Below are 20,723 nucleotides of genomic sequence, written 5' to 3' on the forward strand. Positions count from 1 at the left end.
ATCCATAGATAATGAAGAAAATGAATTATATTGAAATAAAGGTATAGTATTTTCCAGTCCATAGTCAGACCTCTGGAATTTTATCCATGAACACCTTGAGAGTCCCTGGCCCCAAGGTTAAGGGCACTTGATTTAACAGGTGGGAAAGGCACTAACATAAACAACTATTATATGAGTAGTATAGATGCAAATGAAAAGTCCATGCAAAATATGAGAAGACATTCAAGGGAAAAGATCCCTTGGGGCAAGGGGTAGTATGCCATTGGAATTAAAAAGAAAGCTTCATGGAGAGGATGTCACCAGAATTACTTGTTAAAGGATGAAAGAAGTTTAAATAGCATAAATGTATTACTGAACATTTATTTTGCTGATGTAAATTTAAAAAGAGCCCATGGATAAAGATTCAAAGAAATCTAGAAGTATGACATGATGGTAAAGTCAACAATATTCCTTTCTTTGCTGATATCCTCACTTTCTCCCCCACATATCCATAGCTGCCAGCTGAGAGAAAGTTCTAAAAGCCTCAGAGGCAATAAGCACTGACTTTACTTTCACAGACTTTTTAGCTTGGCTTCCTTAGACTTCCTTATGACTTTGTGCTCAGGGTCTACTGGATTATTGCCCTCATTCACATTCCAAGATTTACTGACTGTCACTTATAGTTAGCAAAGTCTAACTTTGAGGTCTCTTCTTTCCTTCTCCAATAGGCATCTGTTGCTCTAATGCTACTGAGGCCTGACTAATATTTCCTTCAGCCTTATGCTGCCATGCTCTTGACCACCCTGTCCTCCTTCCCCTTTTCAAAAGTATCTCCTATTCAGTTGTCAATCTGGAAGGGATCTGATAAACTAATCTTGTCTGTGGGGTCAGTAGCTGATAATGGCTCAAAGGATATTTCTGAGGGACCTTCAGATTTTGCTAGGAACAATGCCTTAAAGGAGTGAATCTATTATAAACTATAAAATTTAAAGTTTGAGTGACAGGGGTATGGAAGACATCCATGTTCAAAGAGCTTTTCTGATTCCTTCTAAAATCACACTACATAGGCAGCCACATGTTCTGGCTGCCTAAGGCTGGCTCTGCTTGTCTGCTATACTTGCCATCTGCCATGTTATTACTGAGTTATGTTGAGATAATCTCCAGTGATGTGGCTCTAGTGTTGCCTCCATTTGAATCTAAACTGATTCCTTAGGCGGAGTGACTTTCTCAGGAGATTCTAATATAGGACTCCTAGAAGAAATGGTGACCCTCATATTTTTATCCTGGTCAGAAGCTCAGATATTTTACAGAACCTATTTACATCACAGGAAGCGCCAAGTGGCCATGAGTTCTAAGATCCTGAGTCATGGGACATAAGTGGAGTCTAGTTTAAGATAAAGGCAAGAAAGCAGAACTGGAAGGAAAACATTTAGATATTCCATTTTCTTGCTGCATTCCCAATGTTGATTCCAAAATGTTAAAAAAATAGATATTTTCTAAAGAAGAAATAAATAATATATTTGAGAAAAATCATCCACACTTTAGTTTTAAAGGCTTAGTTGGTGGCAAGATTTAATTTATTTTTAAGTGGAAAGGAAATATGTTGATATTTTTTCCAATGATAAAGAAAATAAACTAGTCAAAAAAGAAGCCATTTCCAGAGATTGCAATATTGTGAGAAGGTGAATAATAGGGAGAAAAGAAAAGGCCATTGACAATGCATTGAATATAGCCTAGACCTTGAGAATGGAATAGACATGCTAGAAGAAAGGTAAATTATCTTTAATAGAGTTTAGAATGGATTGAAAAGAATGAAGAAATAGTTTATAATAAGAGAAAATTCTTGGAAAGAAAAAGTCAAAAGTTTGTTGAGAAGAGGTACAATAGAGCAGATTAACCAAAGAAAGAACTAAATTTGATTCAAATCCCTGCTCTGTGACACAGGTGAGTAACCCAACCTCTCAGTGTCCCCAGGCAAATCTCTAAGACTATAAGGCACAAATAGATGCCATATTGTATTGATAAAGAATAGTACTCACCTGGCAGCTTCCTACATTGATGAATTTTAAAATAACATCTTAAACTGAGTTTGTGAAGTCTGAATGAAAAAAGTAATTTTAAGACCTCAAACTCCCAAACTTTTAAATTCTCATGGAGATAATAATAATATTCACATAGTGCTTTATGGTTTTTAGAGTGCTTTACATATATTTGATGTCAACAATGTCTTTTAGGGAAGTGCTATTATTATCTCCATTTTATAGAAGAAAGAAACTGAGGCTAAGAAAAGTAATCAACTTGATCAGCATTCAGTTTCAGAAAGGGGGTGACCTCCAAGTGACTAGAAAAAGCTTTGATTTTTTTTTAGTAGACCCCCTACATCAGGGGTTAAGGAAATGTATTCAGATCTTTAGGCATGCAAGTTACATAGTCAATCATCCTATCTATTAATTCAGTAAGCTTTCATTTATGTCCTTCTCTGGTCACACAAGGAGTAAATGACAGAGCAGGGATCCAAACCTGGAGCTTTTTCCACTAGACCACAGTTGCCTCTTTTCAAATACCTTCATTTTATAGGGATCCACTGTCTCTTCTTTTCCTTACCTCTGACAGTATCTATCATAGGGTTGCACCTATAACAGTCACTCAGTAAATATTGGTTGAATTAATTTGGGTCATTACTGTAGTCATTCTTTTTTCCCTCCAAATTAAGTGTGAAGATTTCTAGAATTCAACAGATTTTGAAGAAAGTGGCTGAGAAAATATATATATATATATATATATTTTTTTTACATATCATGTAGCTATTCTTTCCCTATGAAATTGAACAGGTAGGACTCTACTACCTTTGTTTGAAGAAGTAGGCACAGTTGAAAGTGAAGTGGTTTGACCAACATGTCAGGAATAATAGGAACACATGGATGGCTCAGGCCCCTGTTTTAGGCTCAAGTGCTATTTTATAAAGTTTAAAAATAGTGGGGCTACCCGATTAGATACATTAATGGTGTCTCAGACAAATGGACACATCTGGAAAAGCCCAGGATCGCATAACACAGTTAATATTTGACTATAGTCTCAAGTGAGTTGACCCTATGTTCTGGTCTTAGAGAAAAACCTATATTTGTAAAAGAGGAATAGAGTTTCTGTCAAAGTGATGTGATTCTGATCCATCATTTTATGAATCACCTGGAAAATAAGCACAGGAAAGAGCCGATTCTAAGAAGCCATATACCTCCATTTTTATTTTTCCCTTTCTAAAATCATTCATCACAAAGGTGATAAATAGAGGCAGTAACTGGCACAGAAATTAAGAAAGTTTATCTGTGGCATGCCCTTAATCCTTTTAATCCTCCCCTTTAAGCTCTATTTCCCTTTTATCCTTCTCCCTAGCTCAATACCCATATTCTGACCTACTTCTCTTTTCCATTTCTATAGTGGCTTGTGCTCAACATCATGTCAGCCAATTTTTTTTTCTTTAGGTATAACTGATACAAATTTAAAATGTTTCCCCTCTCAGGGGGATTTCTATTTAGTTGGAACATTAAAATTCAAAGAAACGATTCTTGTATGTTGGCATTTCAGATGGTTGGGAACTTGGAATTCTGACCAAAGCTTCTAGAATTATCCTGTATGTAGCCACATGTTATGCCTACGTATGATTAAAGTTTGGTGGCTTTGTATTCATGGATAACTGGTGGCAGCTAATACATGTGGAGGTAACTTCAGATATTCATAGGCTCCAGATGACGAAGTTCTCTCAAAACAGTTTACATCGATCCTTTCTGGCTCCAAGTTTTAAGTCAACAGAATCCCCTGGAAAACTTTTACTATGGAGAGAGAGAGAGAGAGAGAGAGAGAGAGAGAGAGAGAGAGAGAGAGAGAGAGAGAGAGAGAGAGAGAGAGAGAGAGAAAGGAGAGTCACTTTGGTATCAAGATCTCAGGGCCCCTTCACACTTGTTTGGCCTAAATCTTGAGATCAGGGGACATTGTTCTGCATTAGTTTGCTAAACTGTGAGCTAGAACACATATACTTACTTTCTCATGGACCACATCATGATTGTTCATGTCTAAATAATCAAAAACGCCTAGCAAACCATTTTAGCAACACTGGTAGGAAAAGCATTGAACTAGAAAGTCAAGAAACCTGAATTTGAGTCCTGAGGTCCCTAAAGAAGGAGCCACAATTTTGGTTTTGTTTTTTTTTTTTTTAAATCTTAAACTAATCTTTATCCCTACATAGGAAAGATGAGTAATAGTCAGATAATCCTTCTCATGTTTTTTTCAAAAGTTTTCATCCTACAATAACATCCCTACAAGAGATTTGTTCCTGAAATCAATGAAGAAGAGTCAGAACTCCCAGAAATATTCATGGAACTCATAAAGCAGAAGTAATTTGTTGGGAAAAAATTTAAATTTACCTAAGAGGAAGGTATTCCTATTTCTCTCAATACCACCAACTACCAACAGCTCCCATTAAGCAGGAAAACACAAGAGTCTAGAGATTGGCAGTTCTCTAAGCCCACTCCCAAAGACCCCTGGACTTACTTTCACCCCAGCCTCTGATGTATCATCCTGAGAAGCAACCCTTTTAAAGGTATGATCAGGCAATTGCTTGTGTATGTGCCACAGTTCCCCCCTGCTCAGTAGTTGTAGCTATTGAAAACCCAATAAACGAAGGTCTTAACACCAGAGTCTTGACACTGTCAAATGGTTAAAAATAAGAAACATAACATTTTACTAGTGAAAATGAAGTTAAAGAAAATGTGCTACTGTCTATGGAACCTTTCCATCTGATTTCCACATGTGCTTCCTTTACTATTAAAATTAGAACTTCTTTTAGCTTACGGACTGTCTTGAATTTCTCTTTCTCTTCCTACCATTTAGCATAGCAATTTGTACTTAGTAAGTGTTTAGTAAGTGTTTTTCCATTCATTCATTCATTCATTCATTCATTCATTCATTCATTCATCCATGGGCTGTTGAACTTCCACTTAGCCTAGAGAGCTTAGTTACTGATATACCAAATGTCCATTGCTAATCAATCAACTGGTATTTATTAAATACTTATGATGTGACAATGTCAAGGGAGGTTTAAATGTCCTGAATGAAAAGTAAATAGGCCAATTTCACTTAATCAGAGTTTTACATTAAAATATTCTAGCAAGAAACTTTCTATCTAATACTTGACATTAGTGAAGATTTAGCAGCAATGTTACCTTGTGCTATGATGTTACAATAGCACAGATTGCTGTGCTAAGGAGAGTGAAGATAGTTTTTTCTTTTATTTTTTCATTATTTTATTGTCATGCAAAACACACTTCCATCTTGGTCGCTGTTGTAAGAGCAAACTCATACATAACCAAAACCCCAAATAAAACCATAAATACACTGATTTGAAAGACGACTCCAACAGTTCTTCCTCTGGAGGTGGAGAGCATTTCCCTTCATTAGTCTTTCAGGATTGTCCAATATCATTGCATTGCTGAGAATAGTCAAATTTCCACAGATAATCATCATTCAGTATTGCTGTTATTGTGTTCAATGTTCTCTCTGTTCTGCTTATTTCACTCTGCATCAGTTCCCACAGATCTTTCTAGCTTTTTCTAAAATCATTTTGCTTATCATAAGAAAGACAATTTAAATAAAACATAGGGCCTGCTATCATAGAGTTCAAAATTTAGTAGTACTTTCATAGAGAAACTGGGATTCAAATAAGGCCTTCAAAGATGTGACAAAAGATATAAGAAAGAAATGCTATGCATAAATAACAGTTTAATCAAAGAAATGTAAATGGATTGGGCAGCTAGGTGACTCAGCCAGGCTTAGAGACAGAAGGATCTAGGTTCCAATCTTGCCTCAGACACTTTTCTAGCTCTGTGATTCTGGGCAAATCACTTAACCCTGATTTCCTAGCCCTTACTACTCTTCTGCCCTGGGACTGATACTTAATATTAATTCTCAGATAGAAGGTAAAGGTTAAAAAAAGAAAAGAAAGAAATGTGGATGGGAATGCACATGGCAGTTCAGAGAAAGGGATGAATAGTCTGCAGAAGAAAGTTTCTGTTGGAGACTAATGGAAGATAATGATGAAAAAGTAAATATACCTTTTTTTGTGGAGAACCTTGAATATAAAGCACTGGGGAGTCATTGAATAATTTTGAGCAGGGAAGCAATGACATGATGAATCTGAAACATTTTATAAGGATCTGGTATGCTTACTCCATTCTATGCACCATTGTTAATGAATTGGCCCCTAAGTATAACTGGGGGGGGGGGGTGCGAAGGGGGAGAGAGAAGAGATTTATTTCCCTGGCCTAGCAGCTGCAAATTATTTACATTGCATTTATACTGGTGGCTAATAAATCAGTCTAAAGGGTATAGTGAAAATAGAGTGTAGTTATAATTCTTCCAGGGTCCATCATGGGGAACACTACCAAAGGCCCAAATTAGTGTATTGACTACCCTGCTGCCCTATTCAGACCCATAATGGAAAAACCTGCTTCTGCCTCAGGTGTAATTTGATCAGAAAGGTTCAGAAAAAGGGCTCAGCTACCAAAAGAACTGAGAAAACAATTTAACACATGTTCCTGCTTGTGCAAAGCATTTCATTGGCATGCTTACTGCAAATGGAACAGGTGAAAAGAAATGAAAATATGGACTCAGAGAGAGTTTGCAAATACCCATGAAAAGCAAGTAGCACTAAGCTGTGGTCACCTGTCTCTTTCCTTTGGTGGTTTAGACTGTGAGGCACAGACTTTGAATCAGGGTCAAGGACAGAGGTCTCATTTATTTTGGGATAGTCAACCTTGATAATATCTTACTCTTGTATATGATACTTCACTGTCTACAAAATGTATTTGCCCCCATGATCGTAATAGATGCTCCTTTAAGGAAAGCATTACTATCCCTGTTTGAAACAAGAGAAAACCTTCAGAAAGGTTGTGATAAATCTAAGGTCACATATCTTTTCAATCACAAAATCAGGACTCAAACCAAAATCTTATGACTATACTTTCACAGTTCTTTTTTGCCGCTTCGGACTTTTGGTTCCACCTCAAAATTCCATGGGCCAAGGGAAACTAGAAAGTCTCTTACCTGGATTAAATTTTTCCTGTTTTTCTTCTTCCTCATTTCAGTTTTCCTAGGAAAATAGATAGAAGACCTGAATATGTCTTAGTTTATCTTAGTAGACCGAAGAGATTGTTTAGTCTATTGCTCTCATTTTACAGATGAGGAAACTAAGACCCAAAGACATGTCAAAGAAGAATGAGGACTGGAATTCAGATCCTCTTTCTCAAAGTTCATGGCTGTAATGGGAGATCAACCAAGAAAAGAGTCCAGAAAAACCATAAAGGGGGGCTGTGATCAGAGCCTTGAGGGACACCTAAACTTAAAGGGTGGGCTGAAGTAGGTAAACTAATGCAGAACAAAGAGAAGAGATAATCAAAGAGGTAGGAGTAAAAATAGGAGAGAACTTCACATCAGAAAGAATATCAAAAACTGTTGATAACAGTTTCAGGTGTTTCCAAGAGGTCAACACTGTTAAGTCCTGAGAAAGGGCCATTCAATTTCAAAGGTAAAAGATCATGGAAGAGAACACTTTCAATATAGTCATAGGAAATTAAAATCGTCTTTTCAATCTAGTTGAAAAGGGAGTAGGTGGCAAGGTAGTAGAGGCAGTGAATATAAATGATTCTTGCTAGATGTTTAAAAGTGAAAGTGACAGAAGATAGAGGACAGTAGCTTGATAAGGTAAGGAGTTCAAAAAATGTTTCAATTTATTTTTAGGAGAGGAATGGAGAGGCTTGAACATGTCTGCAGTAAAAGGGGAAGAAGTCAACAGAGAAAGGTTGCATCAAAGGGACAGAGAATGATCACTAGAGCAAGATCAGGCAGGACATGGGAGAAGATTGTGTCAGGGGAACAAGTAAAAGGAGGGTCTCTTTCTTATATCCTCATATAACAGGGAAGGATGAAGTGAGTGAAGATAAAAAGTTTTCAAAGGATGTAAGAGGGGAGATGAAAAAGCTATTGATGGTTATTTTCAGAATAAATTAGAAAGCAAAAATCATCTCCTGAGTTGGCAACTTGAGAAACTAGAAGTTTTGCAATAGTCATTCTGGAGAGTGTGGTACAGAGTTCAATAAAAATTCAAAGAACTCCATTAATGCCTCAGTGAGGGCTCAGTTAAATTAGATATATCATGGTGGTGGACTCATTAAACACAGTTTTGACTCTGTCTTATTGGGGATAACTATAAGACAAGGGGATTAAAGGGTGGTGGACAGTACCTTGTTGAAAAGTCAATTTTGAAATGGGGAAGCCAAATAAGGGGAAAGTCTGGAAAAACTGGCAGAGACCAAGAACTGAAGGTCACAATGTAGATTAAAATCAGTTTCAGGTTAAAAAATGGGAGAGTGAAATTAAAAGACTGTTTGGAGAGGAATGAATTTCAAAGGTCCGGATCTTAGTGGTAGAATAGTTTCAGGAAACAGTGGGGGGATTAAGTTTAAATATCCCTGTTTATAGTCAAGTTTAGAATGGAAATAGAGGCTATGTGAATTGAGGAATTGAGAGAATTGAGAGGGGCATATAAATGAATATTAAATTTATATGAAAACATGTTACATGTAATTTTTCAGTGTCTGAATTGTTAGTTAATCCATCACTAGTATTTATTAATCTCTTTTTATTATACTCAGTGGATAACATCTGCTTTTCCATTAATGTTCTACTTTGATGCCTTATTGCAACATAGAAGCGTTTCTTGGTTCTTGAAGTCTTTGCTAATGGAAACTGAGTTCTGACAAGTGTTATCAAACAAGAAAGGATTTGATTAGGGAACAAGGGACAAAATAGCATCCATTATGAACTTGCCAATGTTTTAAAACATTCATGATAAGAAAATTGACCATAAAATAGTTGTTTTACCACCACCCCCAATCAATAATTTACTATGACTACTATAGGCCAGCCTCTTTCTCAAGTTTTTGGGGAAATGAGACAAAAATGGAACAATTCTATGTCCCAAGGATCTTCTTTTCCATGGGGAAAATAACCCAAATATGAATGAAGATATAGACAAAGTATATTTAAAACACAAGAAACTCTTTAAGTTAGTGGAATGATTGTGATCTGTATCTGTTGAAACGCTTGAGGATTGCTTGAGAGGTTTGGGGAAGCTTAACTTAGTCACAGTAGTTATAGAAGTCAGTAAAGTGATGAGAGCACTTTGGAAATACTTTATGAGAAAGAAGGATTGAGATTGTTTCTAGCTCCAGAAGACAAATATAGAAGCATTCGGATAAGAATTGTGAAGAGGCTATTTAAGACACATACAAGAGAGAAATGTGTCTTACATGTAGAGTTATCAAAAAAATACAATGGAAGATGGTGGATTCCTCTTCACACAAAGGCTTCAAATAAAGGCTTGATGATATTTTGTACAGAAGATTCTTGTTTAAGTTCAGGTTGGAATGTTGTTCAGTCATTTTCAATCATGTCTGACTTTTCACGAATCCATTTGGGGTTTTCTTGGCAAAGATGGTAGCATGGTTTACCATTTCCTTCTCTAATTCATTTGACAGATGAGGAAACTGAGGCAAACAAAGTTGAGTGACTTTTCTAGAGTCACACAGCTAATAAGGGTATGATGTGGACATTTGAACTCAGGAAGATGAGTCTTTCTGACTCCAAACCCACCAACCTATATACTGTACCACCTAGCTGCCCTGAGTTCTGTGTGATTATGATTTGTGATTAGCATTTCAAAAATTTCTTGCCTTTTGCTTTCATAGATCTCACCAACAAAATTAGAGTATATCTGGGGATAGTTTAAGTTTAGTAGAACCAGGCAAATTTGCTATGAAAGTCCAGCAATACCAATACTGATACTTTTTCCCACTTAAAGCAAAACCTAAAGCTCAATGTGTTTGAAAGTCCAGAGCACTGTGTTAAAATATATTAATATGAATGAAAAGCAAAGTAAAGGCTTAGAAATGGGCTTGTTGGTTTTGTATGTCTCAGTAACTCTCTTCTATGTGTAATTTTCAAGTTCTATTCCATAAACGGCTTTCTTTTATCACTTTTTAAAAATTTTATTTTACTCATTGAATTTATTTTTTTTTGTTTTAGGTTGCAATGCATAGATAGATAGAAGATATGTTTTATTCAGTTAAAATTTTCTAAAGTGTCTACTATGTCCTAGGCTTTGCGATTTGGACTAAGGATAGGAAAGCAAAAATAAAAGTTTGCATCTTCCATTAACATAAGACTATTTGATTTGTGAGGTTTCCAAAATTGTTATTTCTGTAGAGATTCTAGACTCAAATATTGAAATGATTCTATGATCCACTGATAGCAATCCTGCAAATATTACATTTCATTGATGCCTTCTCATCCTTTGTAAATTCCTAGCTATTGTTTAATTAGTATTTCAGTTGAGTCCATTCCTAGAGATCATTCTCAGGGCCCAAACCAGTGATTGATACTATAGGGGATAAAAAATAAATATGAGGGCCTCATTCTCTTACAGTTTTAACTCCCAGGCACAACACAAATGCTAATGTTCCTTCCTATCTTTTCCATATCAGTAATTCAGTAGAAATTTCAGTTACATAGAGCCAGTTTCATTCAGATTATCCAAAACAGATTCCAATGAAAAGCAAGTAAAGATGCATTAGCTGATAGATGTAGAAACAGAGGCCCAGACTATTCACTGAGGCACAGTCTGCTGAGTAACAAACTTCTGTCTATTTACCTGAATTTCTGTTGTCTTGACTAATTACTTTGGAGTCAAATAAATGTCTGTGGAATTTCAGCCTGAACAACAGGATATTCTCCATCCCCTCTGCTCTCTCTAGTCCTCAAGTTTTATAAGCCAGAGATTATTGTTATGACCATCTTAAATTTTTGATGCCCATTGTTTAGGTTCTATTTTTAATAACATTTACTTACATTGATGCAATAATAACAGTATCAGATGCAAACCGATAGCATCTTATGATTACAATTGTTACTGTCTCTCATATCTCATGATAACCAAAGAAAATAGTCAACAAAAGTAAGTGTTATTATCCCTATTTTATAGATGAAGAAAATGAGGTTCAGAATTCATTTCTTGGTTCCATGACTTCCTCAATCTGCTCTCATAAATACCTCTTCTGTCCATAAATCTGATAGGTAATATGTTCCCTGTTATTCTAATTTGCTCATGATATCTACCTTTACGCCTAAATCACGTATCCATTTTGATCTTATCTTGGTAAATGGTGTAATATATTGGTCTATACCTAGTTTCTGCCGAACTGCTTTCTAGTTTTTCTACCAATTTTTACCAAATAGTGAATTCTTATCTCCAAAACTTAGATCTTTACTTTCATCAAATAGGAGGTTGCTATAATTTTTTACTACTGTTTGTTGTATGTCTGTTCTGTTCCACTGATCTACTTCTCTTTAAGAACAGTATCATATAGTTTTGATAATTATTGCTTTATAATATAAGTTAAAATCTATTATTTAGATCTTCCTTTACACAATTTTTAGTTAATTCCTTTGATTTTCTTGACCTTTTGCTCTTCTAAATGAATTTTGTTTTTATTTTTTCTGTTCAATAAAATAATTTTGGTAGTTTAACAGGAATGTCAGCTGACCAGCCTCATAAAAGTGGCAATGGTATCTAAAAAAAAAAAAAGGGTTAGAGCTTAATTTGATTCAACATATTAACACATTCAGTATCTACAATATACAAGGCACTATGCTAATTCTCAAAGAACTTGCAGTCCACTTTATGGAATATGATTTGTCTTTTGTTCAAGATATGATTTATAAGAAGCAAAGAGCTAGAATATAAATTTGAATAAAATGAGATTGCTTTTAGCTGGGGAGGAGATGTTGAGGAGTGCTTCATGTAGAATATAGCACTTAGCTTTGAAGGAATAGCCAAATTTCACTGGATAATATAATTTAAAAGAGTATATTCTGGGGGGAAACTAAGTGGCTCAATGGATTGAGAGCCAGATTGAGAGATGGAAGGTTCTGGTTTCAAATCTGGCCTCAATACTTTCTAACTGTATAATCCTGGGCAAGTCACTTAACCCTCATTTCCAAGTCCTTACCTCTCTTCTGCTTTGGAACCAATACACAGTATCACTTCTAAGAGGGAAGGGGAAGGAGGGAGAGAGAAGGAGAGAGGGAAAATGTTATGTGTGAGCCATGAAGATGAAAAGCAGCAGGAGAAAATAGGATGAGATCAAGGAATAGAGATAGTGATTTAGTTCATGAAAGGGAATAACTTGAAATAAGGCTGGTAGAGTATTTCAAAAGAAAATAATAGAAGGCTTTAAATAATAGAAGGGCCAATTTTGTTCTCTTTACCCTATCAGAACCTTAGAATTATCTGAAAATATTTTGCTCTTTTGGGGAAACAAACCCACATTTGGAAATGGTTTTAAAATTAGAACCGTCAGATAAGACTTTAGCAATATTACAAAAAAATGTAGATGCTAATCTGATGAAAACATCTCCATCTTTGACCATTACCTACTATGATATCAGAAATAGATAATTACCACAAGTCAATATGGGTTCATTAAGAAAGAATAATTCCAGACTGAACATTTCTTATTTTGGCAGGGTTAATTGACTAGTTGATGAGGGAAATGCCATTGGCATTGAGTATGGTTGTATCTGAATTTCAGAAAGACGTTTGATTAAATCCCTACAGTATCCATTTAGATAGTATATGGAGTTGGAGAATTTATACTAGAATAATTAAAAGATAGTGTGATATACAATGTGTCATTTTGCTTACTTTCTGGAGGAAGGAGAAACAGAAACACACACACACACAAATAAACAGACAGACCATATGAGATTCTTTCCAAGCAGGGATCATAGGAGTACTAAATTTATGTGTGGATAGAAGGTTTGAGAAAAGGGATGTTGAGCACCCCAAATAGTTGAGCAGAAATTATATCCTACTTTAAACCAACAAACATTTATCAATTGGATATTATGATCATTGCACTTTGCTAGCATTTTATGAGATGGAGTCAGATGCATGAATTCATTAATTTAAGGAGTTTCTGATGACCTGTGCTTTCTCTGCAACAGACAGGCTTAGAAAATTGCTTGGGAGGGGGCAGCTGGGTAGCTCAGTGGATTGAGAGTCAGACCTAGAGATGGGAGGTCCTAGGTTCAAATCTGGCCTCAGACACTTCCCAGCTGTGTGACCCTGGGCAAGTCACTTGACCCCCATTGCCTAGCCCTTACCACTCTTCTGCCTTGGAGCCAATACACAGTATTGACTCCTAGACAGAAGGTAAGGGTTTAAAAAAAAAAGAAAGAAAGAAAATTTCTTGGGACAGCAAGAGGTTAAATGATTTGCCCAGGGTCAAACAATCAGTATCTTTCAGATGTGGGACTTGAGCCCAAGTCTTCCAGACACTGAGGCAGGCTGACTATCCACTCCACCAATATCCCTTTCCCATTTATATATGTGTATGAGACTCCAAGGTTTAATATCTAGAGCACTGGACTTTGGGGTAGAGTATTCTGGCTTTTACCTCTGCTACTCACTACCCATTTGGTACAAAAATGTACAACAATACTTCTCTCCTACAATCAGTTTCTTTTTTGTAAAATAAGGGAACTAGATTAGATGACCTTTTACTTTTTTCTCTAAATACAATTTTAATGCTTTCTCTTTTTTACATACCTATACACGTGTGTGTGTGTACAGTCAAATAAAGCAAATCATTATACTATCTATATCTGAAAAATATGCCTTATTCTATACTCCCTGCCAAGAGACAAGAAACATGCTTTACCATTAGTAGGACTAAACGATACCCAAGGTCCTTTCCAATTCTAAATCCTCTGATTATGACTTAAGTGATAGTTTTAAGCACACAGTTTAAAAAATGTCAACAAGCCCATACAAAATTGGGCCTGTGGGATATGAGCATATTAGATTCCCAACTTAAAGTTACACTACAGGCCAGAAATCAAAGTCAGAAATTCAACTACCATTTCCTGCAGCTATAAAGACATTGACTGAATTTAGGGGCAACAGCAGGTCCAAAGCCAAGTAAGATTCACAAAGAGCATATGCTGGAAAAGAACTTGGAGTCAGGACCAGATGTTCTTCCTTTCAATTTTCTTCCCACTTTAGTCCAACTCCCACACAACTGCTGAAGTCATTTTCCTAAAGCTTAGGTTTTTATTATATTATTCCTCTACTCAACTAACTCTAGCGGATTCCTGTTGCATATAGGATAAAATATAAAGCCTTGAATTTGGTGGGTGCATTCCTTGAAAACGACCTCAACCTGTCTTTCCTCCTTACTCTTCAGTCCACCTAAACTTTCCTTTCTACTCATCTACACATGACACTGCATCTACCATCTCTGTTCCTTTCCATTGATCATCCTCCATTCCTAGAATGCACTATCTCTTCACTTTTGCTTCATGGGATACCTTATATCTGTCAAGGATCAGCTCAAGCATCATCTTATAAGCAATCTTTCCTGAGTTTTCTCCCCTCCCCATAACTGCTCAAGCTCAAATTAACTAATTTTTATTTTTATGTGTTTTTAAATATAATTACATATGTCCATATTATCTTTCATGATTGAAATTAAATTCTTTTCAAATCAGAGATCTGGGACTTTTATTCCTAGCACCTATCACAGTGCCTGGCACTTACTCGGTTGTTAATAAATGCTTGGTGTTTTAAATTGTTTAATTGATTAATTTAATTTAGTTGATTAATTTTTGAAAAACGACAATGTTTTACTCCAAGAAATAGACTGATTTTTTGACATTTTTATGACAGCTGTGGGTTACGCATAGCCCCCTTTCCCTAGTTCAGCTAACAGTAATTAAGCTATGAGCTCAGGCAGCAAATATATTATACTAGATATTAAATGTATGTTTCTAGGTGACTAAAAATTAGTACTTAAATGAATCAATCTGGGTTATAGAAACAACCAGATGAATAACTAGCTATACAAACTTCTATATAAGGTTGGTTTAAATTTAGGAAATATTAAAGTTTAAGCAAAAACAATAATAACCTTTAGCAATTGTTTTAAAGACTATTTGCTAGAATTGCTGCTAATTCCGTAATTGTCATTGGGTTTAGATGAGACACAGTAGCATATGTAATAGAGATGCATATCTAATAACGAAGGCATTTTATTAATTGTTGAGTTGTACTTATCTATCTTTGGGGATTTACACATATACTGAGATGAGATACTAACAGGAGATGCTTAACTCACCAAGTTGCATTTTGTATCTATTTTTCAGTAAACAAACATAAACCCTGGATTGAAACCTCATACCACGGAGTCATAACTGAGAACAATGACACTGTCATTTTGGATCCACCTCTTGTTGCCCTGGATAAGGATGCCCCGGTTCCTTTTGCAGGTAGGGGGCTGTTCAAACTGCCTTAATCTTGATTTCAGTCTGAGAAATATCAGCTTCACAAAACCAATTGCTTTATATAAATAAGGGTTAATATCTTCATCAGCAAATAAGACAGAATGGGCATAAACCCTGATGGTTTTCAAGAGTTCTGGTAACATGTGTGTTGGTCTTCTGTAGAGGTTTATTTATTTTGGGAGAATATCTCTCCTTTGGGGCTCTCTCTCTCTCTCTCTCTCTCTCTCTCTCTCTCTCTCTCTCTCTCTCTCTCTCTCTCTCTATTTCTCCCTCTCTCTCTCTCTCTCCCTCTCTCTCTCTCTCTCCCTCTCTCCCTCTTTTCCACACCTCTCTCCCTCTAGGAAAAGTTGGAAGATTGGAAATAACAAAAACTTTGGTAGAAGGAATGAGTCAAGAGTTCATGGAAACCCTAGCAGGAAATGGGAATGTCCCCTACTCTCTGGCAGACATTAAAAGCAAAAGAAAAGAACAAAATAGGTTATGAGAAAAAAATGATAAGGTATTTCTGAAGACACTTGCATCATGAGTAATATTGTTAGCACTTTATAACTGTCAGGGGCAAGACAGGAAATTTAATGAAGGTTTTCAAGATTTCTGGAAGATTGCTTTATGATAGATGTATGCCAGGGTGAGGTTTTTTACCATTATTAAGTCTATTTTTTATGACAGTTTGTCTGTTACATTATGAGCTATTTGGGCAGAAAAAAATGACTCTTTTGCACTTCTAACAGAGAGGCTTTGCAAAAGTGTTGTGGTTTGGGTTTTTTTTTTCATTAGAGAAGATTATAAGTAAGGTATGACGGCACAGGGTAAGTGGAAGAATTAGTAGGTATGTATAGAAAAATCCATAAAAGTTCCTGTAGAATATGAGAGGTCCTCTAAGTAGAAAACAAGTGGGTAAGTTGTTTGGGGCATATGTGTCATGAGGAGGACTAGCTTTGAAATGTGTATGTTTGTAGCAGCTCTCTGTGTTTGGGATTTGGATTTTTCCAAGCCTAAGAAATCCGCCCCAAATGAATTTTTCTTTGGGAGCCTATTACTGTGTGCCACTTTTTTCCAGGTCTGACAGTACATTTCCAAATACCTTTTTCTATAGAAAAGGAACAGATCCTCATTCTCTTCTCAGGTTTGTCAGCATAATGTGCAGAGGCAGAAAGTATCATCCTTGGAGTCAGGAAGACCTGATTTCAAGTCCAAATTTTGAGAAGTACCAGTTGTGTGACACTGGGCAAGTCACTTAACCTCACAATGACCTCCAGTAACAAATCTAAAACTTGAAGCTACAAAACAAGAACAGATCTGCATTGGTATGAGGAGATTCATCATCAAGAATTTCCCAATAGAAGGGGAGAGGAGAGGGAAAAAACATGAATTATGGAACTATGGGAAAATATTCCAAATTATTTAATTAAATAAAATTTTCCCAAAAAAAGAATTTCCCAATAGCAATGAAATCAACAGTTCTGGATAAATATATATATACACACATACATATATAGATACCTACATATATACAAAAAACAGTTCAGCAAAATTAAACAACAAATTTACTGAATCCCAACATTTTTTTGTAGTCTTCCATACGCAAAGTCCTCACCTCTGAAAAGAAGGGAGAGAGGTATATTACTACTCTTTTTAAGGGCCAGGTTTAGCCATTACGATTTCAAAGCTTGGGTTTTCATATGTTTTGTGGTCATTTTTTTCCCTTTTACATTGCTGTAGTTCATGTATGTGCTGTTTCTGGTTCTGCTTGAGTCACTTCACATCAGTTCACATAAGAATTCCAATGCTTCTCTGTATTTACTATCTCTCATTTCTTAAAATCCAGACAATTCAATTATTTTCATGTATCAAAACTTTTTAAACCATTACATAGTTGATGAACATCCACTTCTTTTCTACTAATTTACTCCTACAAAAGTGCTGAATATATATTTCATGTATATTGGACCCCCAAACCCCCAGATCAAAAGATGTAAAATTCAGTACTCATTAGTGACTTTTACTTGGCAATTCCCTAGCAAATGACTTCTTTGCAAACTGCCTCAAAAATATCTATATTCCTTTTATAGTATAAAAATTGAACACCCAAATAATTTGAAAATAAATGACTATTGAGTACCAAAGTCCTTGTAACAATGTATGAGTCTTTTAGGTATTCTTACGTAACACAGGAAAATCTGATTCTATAAATGGATTCTTTGAGGAGAAAAAGTTTCTTTGCCTCATTAAATGATTTGAGGGAAAGGCTTTCATTTAAACAGCAAACCTCTTAAACTCAATTAAATATGTATGTGAATAATGAACACTTGATTTGAAGACAAGTGTTCCAATACACATTAAATAAAGTGAAGACTGCCTAAATCTCCTGCTGGGGGAAAGGAGCAAGACAATTTCCCTTCAGTGGTCCTACCAACATTCATAGCCATACAGAATTTTAGATTTAAGGTACACCTATATTAGCATATAATCTCTCTAGCTCTTCAAAGTGAAAAGAATTCTTTTAGGATGGCTCAAAAGCCATTTTTCTGGGTGTTCTTTGTGGTGATGCCTAAGATGGGGACACCTACTCCTGCCATCCAGCTGGGATACAGATGTTTATTTTAAAACATTTATCTTCACAAGGAATGTGGAAGATTTATTTGAAGATCCCAATGCCTCCTCTGAAAAATCAAAATTCATATCTACCACTGTTGTCCCTTTTAGACACTGATGTGCTTTGGGCTCTTGCTGTTATTAGCAGCTCTTTATTTTGTTTCATTTCTTGTCAAATGTTCTGCTAGTTCTGCTTATTTCATTCCACATCAGTTCATGTAGGTCATTCCAATTCTCATAGAAATCCATCTACTCATCAATCCTTATGGCAAAATAGTAGTTCATCACCATCATATACCACATCAATTTACTTTTTAAACACTATTGTTCTTGAAGTCCCTTTTCACTATTAGAATTTCAATTCCATTGTCATGGGAGTTGATAGGGAATGTAGTAATCATTTATTCCATTTTTTTTAATGAGGGAATTAAGAAAAGGAGAAATTAACATAATTTTCCCATGATTTCATTACTAGTTGGTAGTAGAGCTAGAACTCAAACCAATATCTACTCATTACAGGTAAAGTGTACTTCTACTGAATCTACCTAGAATTTAGAGAAATAGCAAATTATTTCTCATCAAATAAAGCAGTTGTGTCTCCATTTATCTAAATAAGAACAAAGTCAGGATAAGTCTTTTAGATCTAGACATTCAACTTTCTTCATTGGCTTCCTTTACCAGATAATTCACCATGATAAAATCCTTATTGTGAGTTCACTGATAGGGATGCTTTAAGAGATTTCTATGACATTTTAAGCTTTGAACTGCACCAGCCACATAGAGAGTAAAATTTTGTCTTTTGGGCATGATTTTCTGACTTCTGGAAAGGCCTTCTCCATCCTTCCCTGGGAAGAAAAATACATGACTTACCTGTCAGCTGCATCTATCCAATCATCAGTCAAATAATAAGCATTTATTGAGTAGTTATAATGTGCTAACCACTATGCTTTGGGGATGAGGATTTTTAAAAAATGAAACCCCCATGTTCAAGGAGCTATAATTCTAACAGGGAAGAATTAGGTATATGTGGATGTGTGTATACATGCCTACATACATATGTATGTATGTTATAAAATAAACACAATGTAATTAGAGTGAGAGGGAGATAGCAATTGATCTTTGAAAGAAACTGGTTATGAACATATACAGGGTAAAAGAGCTAGACTGACCTTTCATACTCAAAGGAGTATGCTTTAGCTCTGGATTACCATGGACTGAATTTAGTTCTGGAGGAGCCTGACCTACAGGAGGGAGCTTAGCTCTTCTCATTGTCTTTGGCTTTTTCCCCTCAAGGGGCATCCTCTTAAATTAAATTTATATTTGTCTCAGATCTAAAATTCTAAAGGAGTTAAGAAATTCTCTTCTAGAAATATACTTAATAGACAAAAAAAGCTCTTAATTTCTTCTACCACAGAAGATATACTTAAATGCAAAAGACATCGAGGGATATGTAAAATATTTAACTCACAACTCTTATTAAACTCTTCTAGGATCTGAGTACTTAAAGCATGAATTAGTTTGTGGAATTGTTGAATATGCATTTAACCTTTACTTGGGTTTTACAGAATAGCTCATTCAAAGTCTATCTTTTCCCATAAGTCAGGTTATGGCAGGAGTTAATTTTCTGGTAATAGTCATTCTCCAATCCCTTGGGCAGCCAGTGTCAACTGAAAAACTCAGGAAATTCTGAGCTTCTGAGGTAGCGATGGGTTTTGAAAAGTCTATCTTCCATCATTGCTGTTTGGTCACCTTTGCTCAGGGAAAGAAACATAAAGAAGAAAAGGGAGCCAGTGATTTGAGGTCTAAGCCATGACAAATGGGCAGTTGCCTTTGATGCCAGGTCAGAAAGAAAGAATAAATTCCCCCTTTTTAATAATGGGAAGTCCAAGAGAGAGCTGTTGGAGGCCTGGGTCACATATTCAGAAAAGAAGTTATTATATTATTCCTTTTAAATTCAGCTGAATGCACAGCTTTTGCTTCTGAGCGCCCAATCTTTTGTTACTTCCCTACTTCCAGTTAGCAATGGCAAAGAGGGATCTTCAGAAACCTCTGATTGTATAGGTCCATTTTTTAGGAGGCTGAGGCTCAGGGCACTGCATGGATAGTGCTTCCAGCCAAAACACATCCTCAGAAGTAGCCTACATTTAGGCCTCTTCACACACATGCTCTATGAGACAGCTATTGTTACGAAGAAATTCTAAGAGATGGAATTTGGGGGTTGGGGGACCAGGAGTACATTCCTGGCCATTGGGAGGATCTGTGCATCATGTAGAGATAAATAGAGGGTTATTTGTAAGAAAGAGCAAGAAGGACAATTTAGTTAGAGTGTAAAGTTCATAGAAGGATATAATTAATAATAATAATAATAATAGAAAGATAGGCCTGAGTACTAAAGGGATTTAAAAGCCAAACAGAGCATTGCTATTTGACCTTACAGATAAAAAGGAATCACAGTAGTTTATTCAGAAGGGGAAGTAATATAATTAGTTTGATGCTTTAAGAATATCAATTCAGTTATCATGAAGAATGGGTTGGAGATGGCAAAAATTTTGGGGGCTAAGAGACCAAAAAGAATGCTATTCTAGTAATCAAGATGAAAGGCAACGAGGACCCAAACCAGTGTGGTCACCTTTTGAATGAACAGAAGGGGACAGATATAAAAAATCTGTAGAAACATGAGTGAGAAGAAGAATGGCTAA

At 35.8% G+C, this 20,723-nt stretch overlaps 1 protein-coding gene across 1 annotated transcript in view; it reads left to right on the forward strand.

The window, feature by feature from the left end:
* The window catches only part of CLSTN2 (calsyntenin 2), a 1,000,106-nt gene that overhangs the window by 358,421 nt on the left and 620,962 nt on the right, over nt 1-20,723 (forward strand). Inside the window, exon 2 of the mRNA XM_007493952.3 lies at nt 15,292-15,414. Coding sequence (XP_007494014.2) covers nt 15,292-15,414 — 123 coding nt within the window. The remainder of the gene's footprint in view (nt 1-15,291; nt 15,415-20,723) is intronic.

This window comes from Monodelphis domestica, chromosome 4 (assembly GCF_027887165.1).
Source record: "Monodelphis domestica isolate mMonDom1 chromosome 4, mMonDom1.pri, whole genome shotgun sequence".
Classification (NCBI taxonomy): Eukaryota; Metazoa; Chordata; class Mammalia; order Didelphimorphia; family Didelphidae; genus Monodelphis; species Monodelphis domestica.